The sequence below is a fragment of the Dipodomys merriami genome, unplaced genomic scaffold (genome assembly GCF_024711535.1).
Source record: "Dipodomys merriami isolate MVZ:Mamm:240054 unplaced genomic scaffold, mDipMer1.0.p SCAF_21, whole genome shotgun sequence".
Lineage (NCBI taxonomy): Eukaryota > Metazoa > Chordata > Mammalia > Rodentia > Heteromyidae > Dipodomys > Dipodomys merriami.
The window spans coordinates 1922188-1938741 of NW_027203493.1; the positions used below are offsets into that span (position 1 = coordinate 1922188).

At 39.1% G+C, this 16554-nt stretch overlaps 1 protein-coding gene and 1 long non-coding RNA gene across 2 annotated transcripts in view; one reads left to right on the forward strand and one right to left on the reverse strand.

Annotated features, from left to right (window-relative positions):
* LOC138833852 (uncharacterized) overlaps nucleotides 1-16554 on the forward strand; it is a 40910-nt gene that overhangs the window by 5690 nt on the left and 18666 nt on the right. The gene's annotated exons all lie outside the window — the stretch shown is intronic.
* On the reverse strand, nucleotides 4978-12665 carry LOC138833529 (membrane-spanning 4-domains subfamily A member 5-like). Its single transcript, XM_070031804.1, has 5 exons — nucleotides 12396-12665; nucleotides 11718-11846; nucleotides 10265-10321; nucleotides 7440-7592; nucleotides 4978-5389 (listed from the first exon to the last, which is right to left on the reverse strand). The coding sequence occupies exons 1-5, from the start codon at nucleotides 12546-12548 to the stop codon at nucleotides 5291-5293; spliced, it is 591 nt and encodes a 196-aa protein (XP_069887905.1). The 5' UTR covers nucleotides 12549-12665; the 3' UTR covers nucleotides 4978-5290.

Sequence of the window (16554 nt, forward strand, 5' to 3'; positions counted from 1 at the left end):
ACATGGGTTGGAATCATGTGGCTGAAAGCAGCGAATAGAAGTAGTTCTGGGGAGGGTGATTTTGGTGCAAGAAAAAAAGATGAAGCGAAGCTATGTACATATGACCATATAAGATTATGTTAAGCGAAATGAACCCCAAGACAGGGACACAGTGTTTTTTTCTTTCTTGCTATTGTTTTTAATGTACTATGTGGGTTTTTTTGTTTCTTTGGTATTTTCCTCCCTCATGGTATAACCCTTGTTTTCACTGTATTTGATTCCAGTGCCCTGCATCTTGTATATACACTTTTCTAATTTGGGGAGGGGAAAAATAAAATGCTTAAATAGGGGTACAGGTTGACCCATTGTAACAATGAGATGTAGAAGACTCTATGTTGAAAACGAACTTTACAACTTCAGTGGGGGGAAAGGGTAGTTGGGGAGGGAAGGAAAGGATGGTAGGGGGAAAACAAAGGAGGAGGCAACAATGCTCGATAGGAAATGTACTCGTTACCTTACTCATGTAAGTATAACCCTTCTATACAGTATTTTTACAATAAAAAACATATTGAAAATAAAAGAAAGAAAAAGATGAAGTATGTTGTTAGTGGAACAAGCTACTGTTTGAATAGAGGTACTAATGTCTGTGGTAATCCAGAATACTCAAGGATAGTTCATTCATTCATCTCTTAAAATGTTATAGCAAGTAGGGCAGTAGAAAGAGAAACTGTCTTCCATTTAAGATTCTAGTTGTGGGTCTGTGCTGCTGAAATGCTTGCGTGGTTACGACAGGGATGACGATTATATAACAGAATGTCTGAGACTGAGCAGTTTGTAAAAACAAAACAAAACAACAACAATAGAGATTTGGTTATAATAGTTCAGGAGACTAGGAAGTCTGAGGCCAAAAATCCCATATCTGGCAAGGGCCTTTTTTTTGCAGCATCATTTTATGGAGGAAAGCAGAGGGCAAGGGAGGGTGTGTGTATGGGAGAGAGCGGAAGGCCAAGCGGAAGTCCTCTGGTACCAGGCACATATTCCTGCAAGAACTATCCCGCCCCCGTGGCAACAGCATTCACTTCTCCATGAGGGCAGGGCTCTACTGACCTAAGCATGTCTTGGAAGCCTCCATTCTCAACATGGTTGTATTTGAGATTGGGGCTGGGTTGCAGATGATGGTGAGGCCTGAGGTTTGGGCCCAGATAGGGAGTGAATGAGAGGTTGTGTGTGGGAGCAGGGTCTGGATGTGCAGATGTGCGGCCTGAAAGAGGCTGGAATTGGGATTGCACAACCTGATCTTTGCATTGGTGTCTGGTTTAGTCCTCTTTCCCCCTAACTTTGGGATGTTTGTTAATATGGCCTTTGTGGCTAGTGAGATAACTTCAACACTATGTGTGATTCCTCCTAAATGAACTTGAGTTCAGTTTCTATGAATAAACATTTACTCTATCTTTATTGATTTGGTGTGAGTGCCCTTCCAATGATTGTGTTGTGATTCCTATTATATTTAGGATTTGATAATGGCATCTTTTTTGATGTATTACATTTCCCCCAGTTTAGTGTTTGAGGATATGTTATTATCACACATTCAATTTTTTTGACAGCGTTCTGCCATCATCTGATGGTATTTTAGTTCCCAAAGATGATCTTTTCTTGTAGTCTACATAAAAGCACACCAACTTTTCTTTAGTGAGTACCCAATATAAAATTTTCCTATTCCCTTCTTCTCCTACCAGTTTTTCAAATCCCTGAATGACTTTGCCTTGTTATGAAGACTAGACAGTACACTATAATTATTTAAGTCTTTTCCTTACTCAGCCCTTGGACTCTGTCTCTTGGAAGTGAGAATGTTTTTATGATTGTTGCACCTTCTGCAGTGTCATGAGAAATATCTACGCTTTCACTCTTTCTTCCATCCATGCGATGATAGCAAGCTTTTTGGAATTAGGAAGTAACATTGCGGCCTGTTACCAGCTCCTCAGTAAGGCCCTGCCATCTACACATATCTGCTATTAGTGGGCTTTTGTCTCAGAGCAGAGGTAGAGAAATACATGGATCTGCAGAAGTAAGGTTAAATATCTAATTGCAAATAGAATTCAATTATAGCCCAGGAATTTCCAACATTGTACTTATAATTAGTTGTAAGGGAAATGTAAATTTAAGTATTGAAGCATATAATGCTTTCTGTCTTCAAGAGCTTTCTTTTAACCGTTAGGAAAGTGACATTAATTGAATACTTGCTTACATGCCAAGCACTGTCTGTGTCAAGAGTTTTAAATGTAGTATGGATTGTCTTACATGTAATATAGATTGGCTGTGTTTTATACTGTCAGAAATTAAAGTTCAAAAAGTAGGGGAAAGCCAGGTGTCAGTGGCTCACGCCTGTAATCCTAGCTACTCAGGAGGCTGAGATCTGAGGATCACAGTTCAAAGCCAGCCCAGGTAGGAAAGTCTGTGAGACTGTTACCTCCAATAAACCACCAGAAAACTGGAAGTGGCACTGTGGCTCATGTGAGAGAGTGCTAGCCTTGAGCTGAAGAGCTGAGGGACAGTGCCCAGCCCAGAGTTCAAACCCCACGACCACCACCACCACCAACAAAAAACTAGGGAAACTGGCTCCAAATAATCACACAGCTACTAATTGATAAAGTAGGTGATGTGTAAAAAGGAAGAAAATCTGAACTAAACATTGAATAACTTCTGCCATTACTAAGTGATTCATAAATTCCAAATGCTGATGAAATCATGTCACATATTACATGTTCCTTTGAAGGTTTACAGCAAACCTGTTAGGTAGATAGGGACTTTGTTTAGGAATTTAGTATGAGATTTTTTTTTTTGCCCGTCCTGGGGCTTGGCCTGGCCACTGTCCCTGAGCCTCTGTGTACTCAAGGCTAGCTAACTCTACCACTTGAGCCATAGTGCCATTTCTGGCATTTTCTGAGTAGTTTATTAGCGATAAGACTCACAGACCTTCCTGCCCAGGCTGGCTTCGAACCACAATCCTCAGATCTCAGCCTCCTGAGTAGCTGGGATTACAGATGTGAGTGACCAGAGCTCGGCTACCATTTAAAACCTCCAAAATTTAAATAGTTTGATAAAGCCACACAGCTTTACATAGCAAAATGCCACTTAAATGTTGGCTTGACTTAAAAGTCCTAGCCATGATGTTTTCCAAGATTCTTACCTTTAAGTACTTCTAGGACCTCATATCTCTGAATATCATTTAGAGATGAAAAATTATTGTCAAATACTTTTTACCAGAGACTTATTCCATGAGAAATAAAAATCAGAGTTTTCTCCCGGTGTTACCATTCCTCACCTTCACTCATTACCTATAGATAGTGGCTTCTTCCACCCCATAGAATAAATAAAAGCCTATTTGTATATTTTCTTGAGTATAAAGTTCAACCCCCCCCCCCATGTCCAGAGTACCATAGGGTAATGAAGTTTGGGACTTAGAATATTAATATTGAAATCCTGATTTTAAATCATGCTCCTTTTGTGGACTCAGAAAAGTTAGCTACTTTGAACTTCTTGTCTGTGACAAAAGTCCTGTCTCTTTTAGAGGGCTGTCATGACAAGGGAGAAGACACAGGTAAGAGCACTAGTGTTCAAATACATTCAGTTGGTGGAATGGAAGGCAACAATTCTCTAAGTATGGTCTGAGAGTCATGACCTCCAAAGTACATTAAGAAGTTATTTCCGGGGCTGGGAAGGTGGCTTATGGTAGAGTGCTTGCCTTGCATGCATGAGGCCCTCGGTTCGATTCCTCAGCACCACATAAGCAGAAAAAGTCAGAAGTGGCTATGGCTCAAGTGGTAGAGCGCTAGCCTTGAGCTGAGGGACAGCGCCCAGGCCCAGAGTTCTGGCCCCTCGACTGACCAAAAAAAAGTTATTTCCTCCTTTCACAAGATTACACAGGCTATAGTATATGAGATATAACAGACTGAAGGCAAAAACCATTCAGTGGTCTTCTGTGATGCCACAGTAAAGCAGCAGATTTGAAGCATGTCCCTCTGCACCGCGATCCCCTGTAAAAAAAAAAGGTCTACTTGTGCCTGGCTTTCCTGAAATTCTGATTTCATATGTGTTTGTGTGTGATACTTTTAATAAAGTTCCTCAGATGATTTAAATGGGCAGTAAAGCCTATGATCCCCACTATATTAAAAAGACTTAAAAATATGAATCAAAGCTATTCTCTACACACACAAAAATGTAGTTCTTTTCAGGAGAAATATTGGTTGTGTCAATCTGAAATGACTCAATGATTTTTAAGGACATGAAGAGATTCCTGTCCCAAAATCTGGAGAGAGAGGATTGGTACAAGAATTAAGACCATGGCTGCTAGAGTCCAGACGGGAAGTCTGTGGCTCGGCCATTGTAAGTGTCCTGACTAGGAATGAGTTATCTACCTTTCTATGCTTCAGTTTCTTTGATTAGATGTAGAGATATTTACCTACTAGGATTTGCTAGGATTTATTTATTTTCTTGATCCCGGGGCTTGAACTCAGATCCTGAGGGCTGTCCTTGAGCTTTTTTGCTTCTGGCTTTCTTTTTGGCTTTTTGGTGGTTAATTGGAGATGAGTTTCATGAACTTTCCTGCCCAGGGTGGCTTCGAAATGCAATCCTCCAAGCTCAGCCTCTTAAGTAGCTAGGATTATAGGCACGAGCCACTGGTGCCTGGTTCCTACTAGGATTTTTGTAAGATTAAATGAGAGGTCAAGTACAGCTTTGAACATGATTCCCAGAGTGCAGAATGGCTCCACCAATATTCACCTCATTTTTGTTCTGCTATTACTCTAGTTGATCAGCTCACAACGTTGATGATAACTGCAACGTCAATGTAAAATTGGTGGATCGGACCATGCTTCTGTGTACACACAATGGAGCTGGAGCCACTGTGTGGCAGCTCTTAGAAAAAAGGAGCTGGAGGATGTTGTGAATCCAGGAAGTTAAATGACTAAGTCATCCCAACCTGGAGCTTTCTTTCATATCTTTATTTGTGGAAACACAATCTGCCACATTATGGCCCTCAGTTTCAAGATTTCATGATTCAGAGAAGATGATGACACCACGATGAATGTGGGATATATGGGGGGCAGCGTGGGGCAGAGGTGCTGGCATTGCTCAGGGTCAGGTGCATGTAATCTGTCAAATTCTCAGCTTCCTCACCCATTCCTTACGCTTCTGGCTTGAGAGAATTGCCAGCCTGAATCATCAGCATTCCTTTTGACATTTCCTCTCAAATTGAGTTCATCTCTAAAGATATTCTGTCTTTATTCTGATAGCGTTGTGCTGTTTAGGAACATTACTTATAGTCTTTGTCTGAGTAGCTTCCAAAAATTGAGAAAGTCAGAGAGATGAATAACTCAACAATGGTAAATATCAACAGCAAAATCAAACTTCCCTGTAACAGAACAGGAAAAAAGGAAGTCATGGTATTAGCACACTAATCAAATTTCCAATTAATAGTGAGGTAGCAATTCCTAGGTAATAAAAACTCCCTTTACTTCCCCCCCCCCCCAAGTGTATCTGATACTTGGGCATCAGATTTGTGGAGGATTATGGGAATATGCAGACCTCCTAGCATAGCACAGGACAGCATATATCACTTGAAAAAGTCACACAAAAGAATATATTTTCTAAACTATATATAGGTACTATTCAATTTCTTAAATGTAGCAACTACAGCAATGCACATCAGAAAAGTGGCCCATTGAGGGAGAAGACAGGAAAATGATAAAAGTAAAATTAGAAAAGGAAAGAAAAAGAGGAAAAAAAGAAAACTTACTAGCCCAGAAAAAGAGGAACATGAAGAAAAAGATACATAAAAGAAGCATCAGCTGAGAGTACCATCTATGCTTTTTTGGTATTTATTTGTTTTTTAAATTTTTGAACCAGTGTACATTTATAATATATGGGGGTTTCATTGTGGTATTTTCATGCATGTGCACAGTGCAGTTTGAATATTTTCACTCCACCTACTATTTTCTTCAGGGGTGAATATTCACCCCATTCCCTTTTCTCTTCTGTCTTATCCCTGTTCAAATAGTGTTTAGAGGAATTTACTGCTCTCTTCATCACCTTATAACTTCCATTTTAGTCGCTGCAAAAGACTCGGAAGATGTTTCCGTGTTTTGGCAACTAAGAGCATGTAAAATGACATACACTGTCAGGAACCCTGAGTCTGGGGGTGCTGGGTCTGTGTCAGTTAAGACTCTTTGTCACCTTCTGCGAACTGAGCCTTATATTGAAGTTGCAAACATTAATATTATCAATATTCTGTCTTCCAGCCATATTTGTCTATCATATTTGAGCTACAGATTGTTTAGTGGCCATATAATAAGTGATCATGTAAATGTTTTAATGTTTTAAAATAGCATATGTTAGATGCACAGGAGGTTTTATTGTGACATAGCTATGCAGGCGTAAAATGTTCCCTGATCAAATTCAGTTCCTTTGTCATTTTCCTTCATCCCTCTCCCTAAAACAATTTCAACAGGTTTTATTACTTTAGTTTCATGCATATATAAAAAGTACTTTGAGCTGGGCACCTGTAGCTCACACCAGTAATCCTAGCTACTCAGGAAGCTGAGATCTGAGGATTGCATTTCAAAGCCAGTCCAGGCAGGAAAGTCCATGAGACTCTTCTCCCCAATAAACTATTCAGAAAAAGGTGAAAATGGTTCTGTGGCTCAAGTGGTAGAGCACTAGCATTGAGCACAAAGAGGCTCAGTGACAGCACCTCAGTGACAGTCCACAGGCTCTGAGGTCAAGCCCCAAGACCCCAGCAGAAAAAAAAAGCATACTTGTAATGGTAGGACCTTTTGGGTGGACCAGGAGGAAGGGAGACAAGGAATGACTGAGTCAATAGTATTGAAATACTGTACAAAGATAGCATAAGGACACTCACTAATAGTTGCTTGATAACGTGGGGAGGAACTGGGAAGAGAAAATAATAGGTTGAGCTGGTTGAAGTACTGTGTCTGTAAGGGTGAAATACCATGATACCATGGTACAACCCCTTTACAGCTAACATTCAGTAAAAGCAGATTGATTTCCTTCTCTCTCTATTTTCTGTGGACATTTTGTGTGTATGAGGTGGGTGTTGGTCATTTGTTTTACCTCTCTAAATATTAAAAGCCAAATTAAAACAAAAATATTCATGTTTCTAGTATCTAGTACAACAATCTATGAATTATGGAGCTCTATTTTCATTTAGTATTAAATTTCATAGTGATTTGTGTACAAGCCTATCCCTTCCAATCATGTCTAATTCCCTATGAGTAGGAGTTATAACGTGTTTATTGTTCTATCAGGTATTATAATTTCCCTACATTTGTGTGAGTAAAATATACATGCCTAGTTCACATTATCTGGGTGGTATTAATTGGATGCTACTGAATCTTTTTGATTAAGCCATTGGCCTCTCACTCTAAAAAATGCATCATACTTACAGTGAACAGAATGGTAATATCCTCACATGGAGATCGGTCTCGAGAGTAGCCACAGATATAATTTCCATCTAGAAGGAAACTAAACACGAGGAGAATGATTCCAGCTGTTGCTCCCAGGGCACTGACAATGTTTACCACTCGGCTCACGATTAGCTGCAAAGGAATCCGAACACAGCACAAGGACAGAGATAAAGAAATGAGCAGAGCTCCTGGAGAACAAGGTTTTAGTCATAATGATCCAGTGCCATGGGCCAGCCAGGTCCTTATCCACAGAATGCAGTGGACTTTTTTTTTTATGCCAGTCCTGGGGCTTGAACTCAGGGTCTGGGCACTGTCCCTGAACTTCTTTTGCTCAAAGCTAGCGCTCTTACCACTTGAGCCACAACACCACTTCTGGCTTTTTTCTTATGTGGTACTGAGGAATAGAACCCAGGGCTTCATGCATGCTAGGCAAGTACTCTACCACGAAGCCACATTTCCAGCCCATGCAGTAGACTTTTCAGTGATGTTTCTATTTGCCACATTCTGTACCTCAGTTAGCTTCCGTTCATATGAGGTGGGTGCTCAGGGGACAAAGGATGGGATATAGGGTAGCTAGTAGCCACACCTAGTGTTGCATTTTGATGCTGTGGCACAACTCATGGCCTGTTAACACTTTTGTTCTAAAACTTGTGTTTAAGTATTGTATTTCTCTGTCATTTTTATTTCTTCCTGGAACTACAGGCTTGCAGAAGATATTTATTTATTTATTGTGAAAATACCATACAGAGGGGTTACAATTACATGGGCAAGATAGTGAATACATTTCTTATCAAGCATTGTTGCCTCCTCCTTTGTTTCCCCTTCCCATCCCTTCCCATCCTCCCCTCACCCCCACACCCCCATCCCACCAAAGTTGTAAAGTTTGTTTTTCAACATAACGTCTTATACATCTCATTGTTGTAATGGGTCCACCTGTAACCCTGTTTAAACAGCTTGTTTTTTTCCTTCCCCTCTACAAATTATATCAACATCAAATACAGTAAAAGCAGGGCTTATACCCTGGGGGAGGTACATACAAAGCAACAAAGAAATCATCTTATAAATATGTTGGAAAAAATCGCAAGAAAGAAAAAAACATTTGAATCCTTATCTTGGGGTTCATTTTGCCTAACATCAACTTGTCTGACAGTTTCTGTTTGTCTCAGACATATACTAATTGTTGCAAATAAGGGAAACCATGGGACCTATGTTTCTTTGGGCCTGGCTTACTTCACTTAATATAATTTTTTCCAAGTCTTTCCATTTCCTAACAAATGGGGCAATGTCATTCTTTCTGATGGAGGCATAGAATTCCATTGTGTATATATACCACATTTTCTTGATCCATTCATCTACTGAGGGGCATCTGGGTTGGTTCCATATCTTAGCTATAGTAAAAATGCTGCAATAAACATAGTTGTGCTTTTAGCTTTAGTATGGTTTTGTTTGTGATCACTTGGGTAAATGCCCAGAAGGGGGATTGCTGGGTCATAGGGGCATTCTTTTGAGGAACCTCCATACTACTTTCCAAACTGGCTGAACAAGTTTACACTCCCACCAGCAATGCAGTGAGGTTCCCTTCTGTCCACATCCCCGCAGAAGATCTTCTTTGCTGCAAATCAGTAATTGGCTTATTGACTGACATCTAATGTCTTAGATTCTTAGAGCAAAATAGAATCATGTTCTTTATATGAATCTTTAAGTTATCATCATACATTTAGTAGCTATTTTTTTGTTTAAAAATTATCTTTAAGTAGTTGTACAAAGAAGTTGCCATTTAACAACGCAGTTTGTGAATACAATATATCTTGATCAGTGTCACCCCTTTCAACATTCTCTCTCATCCTTCCTTCCCTGATTCTTCTTAATTTTGTAGGATATACATTGGATTCTTGACTGCATTCTCTCCCTTTTCCTCTTCATTTGTTTACTCCTTTTCCCTTGACCCTACCCACTTCCTGGTGTTTTATTTTGCTGAATTTGACCTTGCCTTTTTAAGGCATTACATTTGGTTCTCCCTTGAATCTACAGTATTTATGTTAATGTATTTGTATATATTTAGCAATGCATTCTTTATTTCTATATTTCACTTGTAATTTAATGAGGATGTTGAGACGACCTTTCTTATGTGGTAAAACCAGGGTCTGTCAAAGTGTCTGGTGTGCAGTAGGTGCACAAAATACAGAAAAGAGTTAATAAGGGAGTAACTGGAATGCTGAGCCCATTGTACCATTCATTGGCTGGGGAACTTGGGCAAGTCAGTTCTCTGCTTCATTGTCATTGTATATAAAATGAGAGTTAAGCTAGATGACCTAGGAAACCACTTCGGGCACCAGTGGAGTATAATTTATGATCACAACTAGCAAAGATTATCATCAGTTCTTGACCCATCATGGAATTATATAGTGGCCTAATGATTCTCCATATTCACTTTTCTTTTTGGTTGGTCATGGGGCTTGAGAACGCAGGGCCTAGGTGCTGTCTCGGTGCTCTTTTGTTCAAGGCTAGCTCTCTACCACTTTGGGTCACAGCTTCATTTCTGGGTTAATTAGAAATAAGACTCTCTTGGACTTGTTTTGTTGCTGAGCTGGCTTTTTCACAAATGAGGCAAACCATGTAACCTATGTTTCTCTGGGTCTGGCTTACTTTGTGATATATATATATATCATATATATATATATATATATATATATATAATTTTTCCAAGTCTTTACATTTCCTTATGAACGGTCCAAATTCACTTTTAAGGCTAGAATGAATTATTTCAAATTTTTAATTTTTAAAATAAAGTAGAAACAACTCACCAGAGTTTCTGTGTTTTTTCTTTCCAATGCAATTAGGAAGGCTCCGGGTATGATGAACTGTTAAAACAACAACGAGTATCACAATGATGGATGTGTCTGTCTGATGTTAGGATTTCTCACAGGCTAGGTTACTGCACATCCTTTCCTTTGGCAAAGTGAGAAGGATGGACTGTCTGGAAGATGCTCCCTAAATAAATGGTGAACAAAACCCTGGCAACCTGTTCTAGCCTTAGCAATTGACCTGAATATGTGAATTAAAAACAATCGTCCCACACTTTAGTTTTCTTGTCTGATTTCCATTTCTAGTTATGATATCATGACACATTAGTGTCAAGTCAGTTTACAATACTAAGATCAGAAATTTCATCTTACTAAGAGTTCAGTCTGTATGTTCTCTTGGAGAGAAATGTGAGGTGATATTGCTTCTAATCCTTACCAAAAAAAAAAAAAAAAAAAAAACCCCAACTATTTTCATGGAGGTGAGTCAAATGTGGTACCATCATCACCTAGTGGAGATTTCAGATCACATGATAGTTCATTGGTGCTTAAATCTCTAGTCCCCCTGATGGTATTCGCCAGGCTCATCCCTCCACCCTTACTACCTGGGGTAAAATACTGCAGGTTACAGAATATGAAATGCTTTCCCAGACCTTGATCCTTTATTCTGAAACAAGGCATCCCTGCCTTTACACCTAGGTGTCCCTTGTTCCTGTCCTCTGTATGTTTCTTTACCCCATTAAGCATTTGAAAGCTTGGTCAAACTGGAAATGGCTCTGAAAAATATCCCTTACTCTTTGGTGCCTGTTCCTATTGAAGGCAGCTTCCATATCCTCTCTTAGTACTCACGGTTCTCTGTGGTAATTGTGTAACCTCCCTTGTCAGCAATCACAGCTGAGAGGGGCTTTCAAAGCCTGCCTATTTTCTGGCACTGTTAGATGGAATTACTGTTAAGCGAATGTGTACACAGCAGGGGCATACGAAGACTTCAGTTCTCTAAAAGTGAATTGCAAGTTGGTCTTGGCTTATATAAGTACTTCTAACTTTCCTCTTACATTGTGTATCACAGCACCTTGACAGGATCTGTTCACATTTTTCTTGCTTGCTTGCTTGAGAGCTCTCAGAGGTTGCTCAGTTGCACCAGCTTTTTGGTTTCCCTTGCTTTGCTCTATGGATTTGACTTAGAATCCATAGCTATTCATTTTAGAAGACTTAATGGACAAAATAGCAACTATAAGACCCAAAGCAATATTCCCAAAGGAATTTCAGGACCCAAAGATAGGATATACATAAAGCTGGTGATTTAATGGGAGGAAGTAACTTCAACCAGATTAATCTTTTTCTGCTAATTCTTTTCAAAGCATATCATATACCCGAATCTTCTACAGTTCATTACTAAGTGTTTACTAGGATCTTATGTGATTGACATGGCTTCCAATGGAACGGCTGTACTCACCAAAGCAGAGCCCCAGAATGGATATCCGGAAATAAAAATAAAGGGAAACCTTGGGTATGGTTTTATCAAGAGGAAAATAAAAACAACTCCAAAAGAAAAAACCATGATTCCAAGCAGGATCTGGATGGCCTGTGAATAGAGGGAAAAGTCATGTTTAGATCTGATTTCACAGTTCTGCTTTCTCATAAACACGGGAAGGATAGCAGAAGTTCCTTGGTGATGCTCCCAGGACTTTTCTTAAACCCTCTCTCCGATATTTGCTGTCAGTGCTCCTACATTATGCGAAATCTAGGTAAAGAAGGGTATATGAGGTCTCCCAAACTACCTTACTGTATTTCCTCTCTCTTTTTTAGCTTCTAAATATTATTTTTAAAAATATGTTGTAAACGAGGGAGACGGTGATACTGTTCAAAAAGAAATATAGTCAATACCTGACTTATGTAACTATAACCCCTCTGTATATCACCTTACAATACTCTGTAATCACCTTTACAATAAAAATTAAAAAAAATATGTGATTGTGGTAGAGGTAGGAGGGGACCCATCCTTTCTGAATTGAGTGGAAATGAAAGTTGGGGTTGGTTCATACCTTTAAACTGTGTCACAAGCTAGGCTTCCTTTCTCCTCTCTCAAACTTCCCCTCAATGCTATACAGAGGAGGGAAGTCTTGCTACTTACCCCTAAGATCTTCATTTTTGTAACAAGAAATTTCTGCAGGAAGTTTTGAGAGTAGTAGATCTTAGCCGTGAATTCTGATGACTTATATTCCGGACTGTTAATTTCTGGAGGAAATATCAGGAACATGGGACTGTGTGCAGTATTTGAATTCATGATGATGCTGATATGGTTGATATTTTATGTAAGAGAGGATGATTTTCTGGTGGTTCTGTCTAGTCCATGTTCTTTCCTTGCATTGTCTGTAGTAAGGCTGTCTATGGCACTGGCATTGTTGTGTTTTGACTTGGAATTCTAGAACCTTTGAGTCACAGAGTCATAGAATTTCAGCTCTGCTCAAGATCCTGAGAAGGTTGCAAAGCAACCTGCCAGGTCTGTGGCTTGGGTCAGAGAAGCTGACCAGTAGTCTTAAAATGGCCAGAAACAAGCTGTCACCTTGGAGCAAGCCCCATACTCCTCTGATGTTTAAACTTCCAGATATATAATATAAAATACAAATTATAAACATATATAAGCCTAAATATGTAAACATAAACATACCATATATATCTGTACCAAATATACATAGACCACATTAATTAATATATATTATAAATGAATATAAATCTCATTTGATTTGGTAGACATATAGTACATAATATATAACATATGATGCCTAATATGTATGATATATATGTCATGTGTAATAATTATATGTACAATATATTTATACCAAATTGGACTATGTATATTTTGTATATTATCTTTCTCCTTGTCTCTCTCTATATACACATATATATATGTGTATATGTATGTATGTATACACAAACATATACACAAACAAACAACATGGTGACTTCAAATCATCTCAGTTTATTCTGTTGGCATACAGTTGGTTATGCTGCTGTGGTCTTGGTCTGCTCATCTCTTCCAGTTTTTCTCATGCATCTCAGATCAATATATCTAGCGGTTGGCAGACACTTGAACCTCTTCCAGTTCATAACTGCTTTCTATACTTTTGTCAATCGTATGCTTGTGTCCATTGGCCTAAGCAAGTTGTATAGACAATTTAGACTCAAAGTATAAGGAAAAGATTCTGCATCTTCATGGAAGATCTGAACTATCAAATTACAAGGACATGAATGAATGAAGGATAGTCATTTATGACTATTTAAAACTTTTTTCAGTCTTTTTTTTAAATTGTAAAGATACTGTACCAGAGGGGTTACAGTTACCTGAGTAAGGTAATAAGTACATTTCCTATTGAGCATTGTTGCCTCCTCCTTTGTTTTCCCTTACTATTCCTTCCCTCCCCACTTCTCCAACTCCTCCCTCAACCCACCCCTATGCCCCAAAGTTGTAAAGTTCTTTTTCAACACAGAGTCTTGTATGTCTCATCATTAAACATTTTTATAGTTTGCCTTGTTTTTCTTTAGTATTTTCTACTGAGATCAGATTTCCCTTAATTGAATTTTGGCCGGCTTCTGCTGAGCTGCCAGACAGAATATCTAAAAAGATCATTCATTCATTACGACTTTATTTTTCTGAATTTGCCTTTCATTCAGTTTTCCATGGGTGTAGAATTCTGTGATCATTCATGGGTATCAGCTGATTTTGGATTAATGTTGTCTGAGTTAAATTCTGTTCTAATGTTTTTAAAATGGACAATTCTAGGGTTTGAACTCAGGACTTTGTAGTTTGCTAGGCAAATGTTCTACCAGTTGAGCTAAGCACCAATACTTTTTTTACCTTATTTTTCTGATAAGGTTCTCACTTTTGCCCAGAGCCAACTTTGAGCCATGATGATCCTCTCCCATAGCTGGGATTACAGGCATGTACCACTTCACTATCCCCCTCCAATATACTTATAATGAACTATTTTACTCTCATTACTCATGAGCTTAGCTCTGGATGTAGTATAATGAATGTTACAATATGGTCCAGAAATGACTTTATCAAATAATTATATTTTTTTATAAAATTATATTATCCAATTTATCTAATAACTCATCTAGGCTTATTCATACTTGGATGACATCTATTCCCTACTTCTCTGTACTCCTGGGTACTTGAATTATCTCATTTTCAAGTCTGCCAAAAGCTATTCTTTGCAGGGGAATGGCTCTAATGTTAAGATAGTTTATGGATTAATAGACATTTGCATTGCTTTGTACCCCAAAATCAAGATTTTATTTCACGTTTTTTATTTGCTAGCTATTCCAGAGGAGTTATGATGCCCCAGGTGATTGGACCTGAGGTCTGTGGTCCAATGAGATTAGGCCTCTGCTCTGATTCCTTTGCAAAGCTGTTGCAAGAAAGGCTCTGTGTGTTCTTCCACTCTTACCTTACTGCAGATGAAGCTTTTGCTTTCACATTTCTAAGTTTTTTCACGGTTATAAAACCTACCCATCCCTTTTACATACCCCTATCTGTCCCCTGAAGAGCGCAATAGTGACACGTGGCATCTCTGTGGGAGCCCCTAAATCCTCTAGTTTTTGATTGCTATTTTTTTATTTATTCAATACTTGGGCTTGAACTCAAGGCTTGGGCATTGTTCCTGAGCTTTTGTGCTCAAGGCTAGTGCTCTACCACTTGAGCTCCACTTTGGGGACTTTTGGTGGTTAAGTGGAGATAAAGAGTCTTATGGACTTTCCTCCCCTGACTGGCTTTGAACCACGATCCTCAGATCTCAGCCTCCTGAGTAGCGAGGGTTACATGTGTGAACCACCATGATAAAACCTCTGTAATCCAGATTGATATATGAACACATATTAAATGTTCCTTTTGTGGCTTTTCAGGGATTTTATCATCAAAGGAAAAATAATTTTTTGGGGGGGGGTCTGGTTGTGGGGCCTGAACTCTGGGCCTGGGGCGCTGTCCCTCAGCTCTTCAGCTCAAGGCTAGCACTCTACCACTTGAGCCACAGCGCCACTTCCGGCTTTTTTCTTTGTGCTTATGTGGTGCTGAGGAATCGAACCCAGGGCCTCAGGCATGCAAGGCAAGCGCTCTACCACTGAGCCACCTTCCAGCCCAGGAAAAATAATTTTTATTTCATATGGATTGATGGCTTTTCCATGCCCACACTCTCTTTGCCACCCATTAAGAAAAATAATAGACATGTGTTAGTCTGGTTGAGATGCTAAGACAAGGTGCCATACACTGGGTGAGTTAAGCAACAGAAACGTCTCATAATCATGGAGAGTGGAAAATAAAGAGCAAGCTGCCAGCTAACTTAACTCTCTCTTCCTGCCTTATAGCTTTCTTTCCATTTCCTTGAATGACATTTCCTTTCTTCACATGTGGACCACTCTACACACACACACACACACACACACACACACACACACACACACACACACACACACGCATGCACATATGCATGCACACACGCACACGAAGTGAATGTGTCTAGTTTCTTTTCATAGGAAGGCACTCACATTCATATTTTCATCTAACCCTAGTGCCTTCCAAGAGCCATCTCCAAATACGGTCGTTTTAGGAGTTAGGCCTTCAATGTAAGAATTTGGGGGAGGGGCATGGTTTGGTTTATAGTAGAGAAAGATAGCATGAACCACTCTTACCTATCAAGTCATTCATCTACTGACTTATGGATTTCCACATCCAGATAATATTGATTATTCTCTGAAGATCCCTGATATACTTTGGATTCTTGATGGAGGACAGAATTTTAATTTCACCAACATATATACATATATATACATATATAATTAAATCATTTGAAGATGATTCTTTTTTTTATTTTTTTATTTTTATTTATTTTTTTTAATTTAATTTTATTTTATTTGAGAACATACTGTACAGAGGGGCTACAATTACATGGGCAGGATAATGCATACATTTCTTACCAAGCATTGCAGCCTCCTCCTTTGTTTACCCTTCACCTCCCTTCCCAGCCTCCCCCCTCCCCCCACCCAATTATACCCCCCCCCCACACCGACATTGTAAAGTTGGTTTTGACATGACATTTTGTACTTCTCATTGTTGCAACAGGTCCACCTGAATCCTTAAACGACTTGTTTGTCCCCATCTCCTCCACATGTTATACTGACATCAAATATAGTGAAAGCGGGGTTACACTGTGGGGGAGGGACATACAAAGCAACAAAGAAATAATCTTATAAATGCGTTAGAAACACATGCATGAAAGAAACGAAAACATTAA

What these genes read in the sequence shown, in the direction of transcription:
- LOC138833529 (XM_070031804.1), bottom strand. Translation starts at nt 12,548, where the DNA reads ATGAATTCAAATACTGCACACAGTCCCATGTTCCTGATATTTCCTCCA. An exon ending in CAAAAATGAAGATCTTAGGG is followed by an intron (nt 11,847 to 12,395) that starts GTAAGTAGCAAG and finishes CTCTATTCACAG; the next exon opens with GCCATCCAGATCCTGCTTGG. An exon ending in GAAAAAACACAGAAACTCTG is followed by an intron (nt 7,593 to 10,264) that starts GTGAGTTGTTTC and finishes ATTCCTTTGCAG; the next exon opens with CTAATCGTGAGCCGAGTGGT.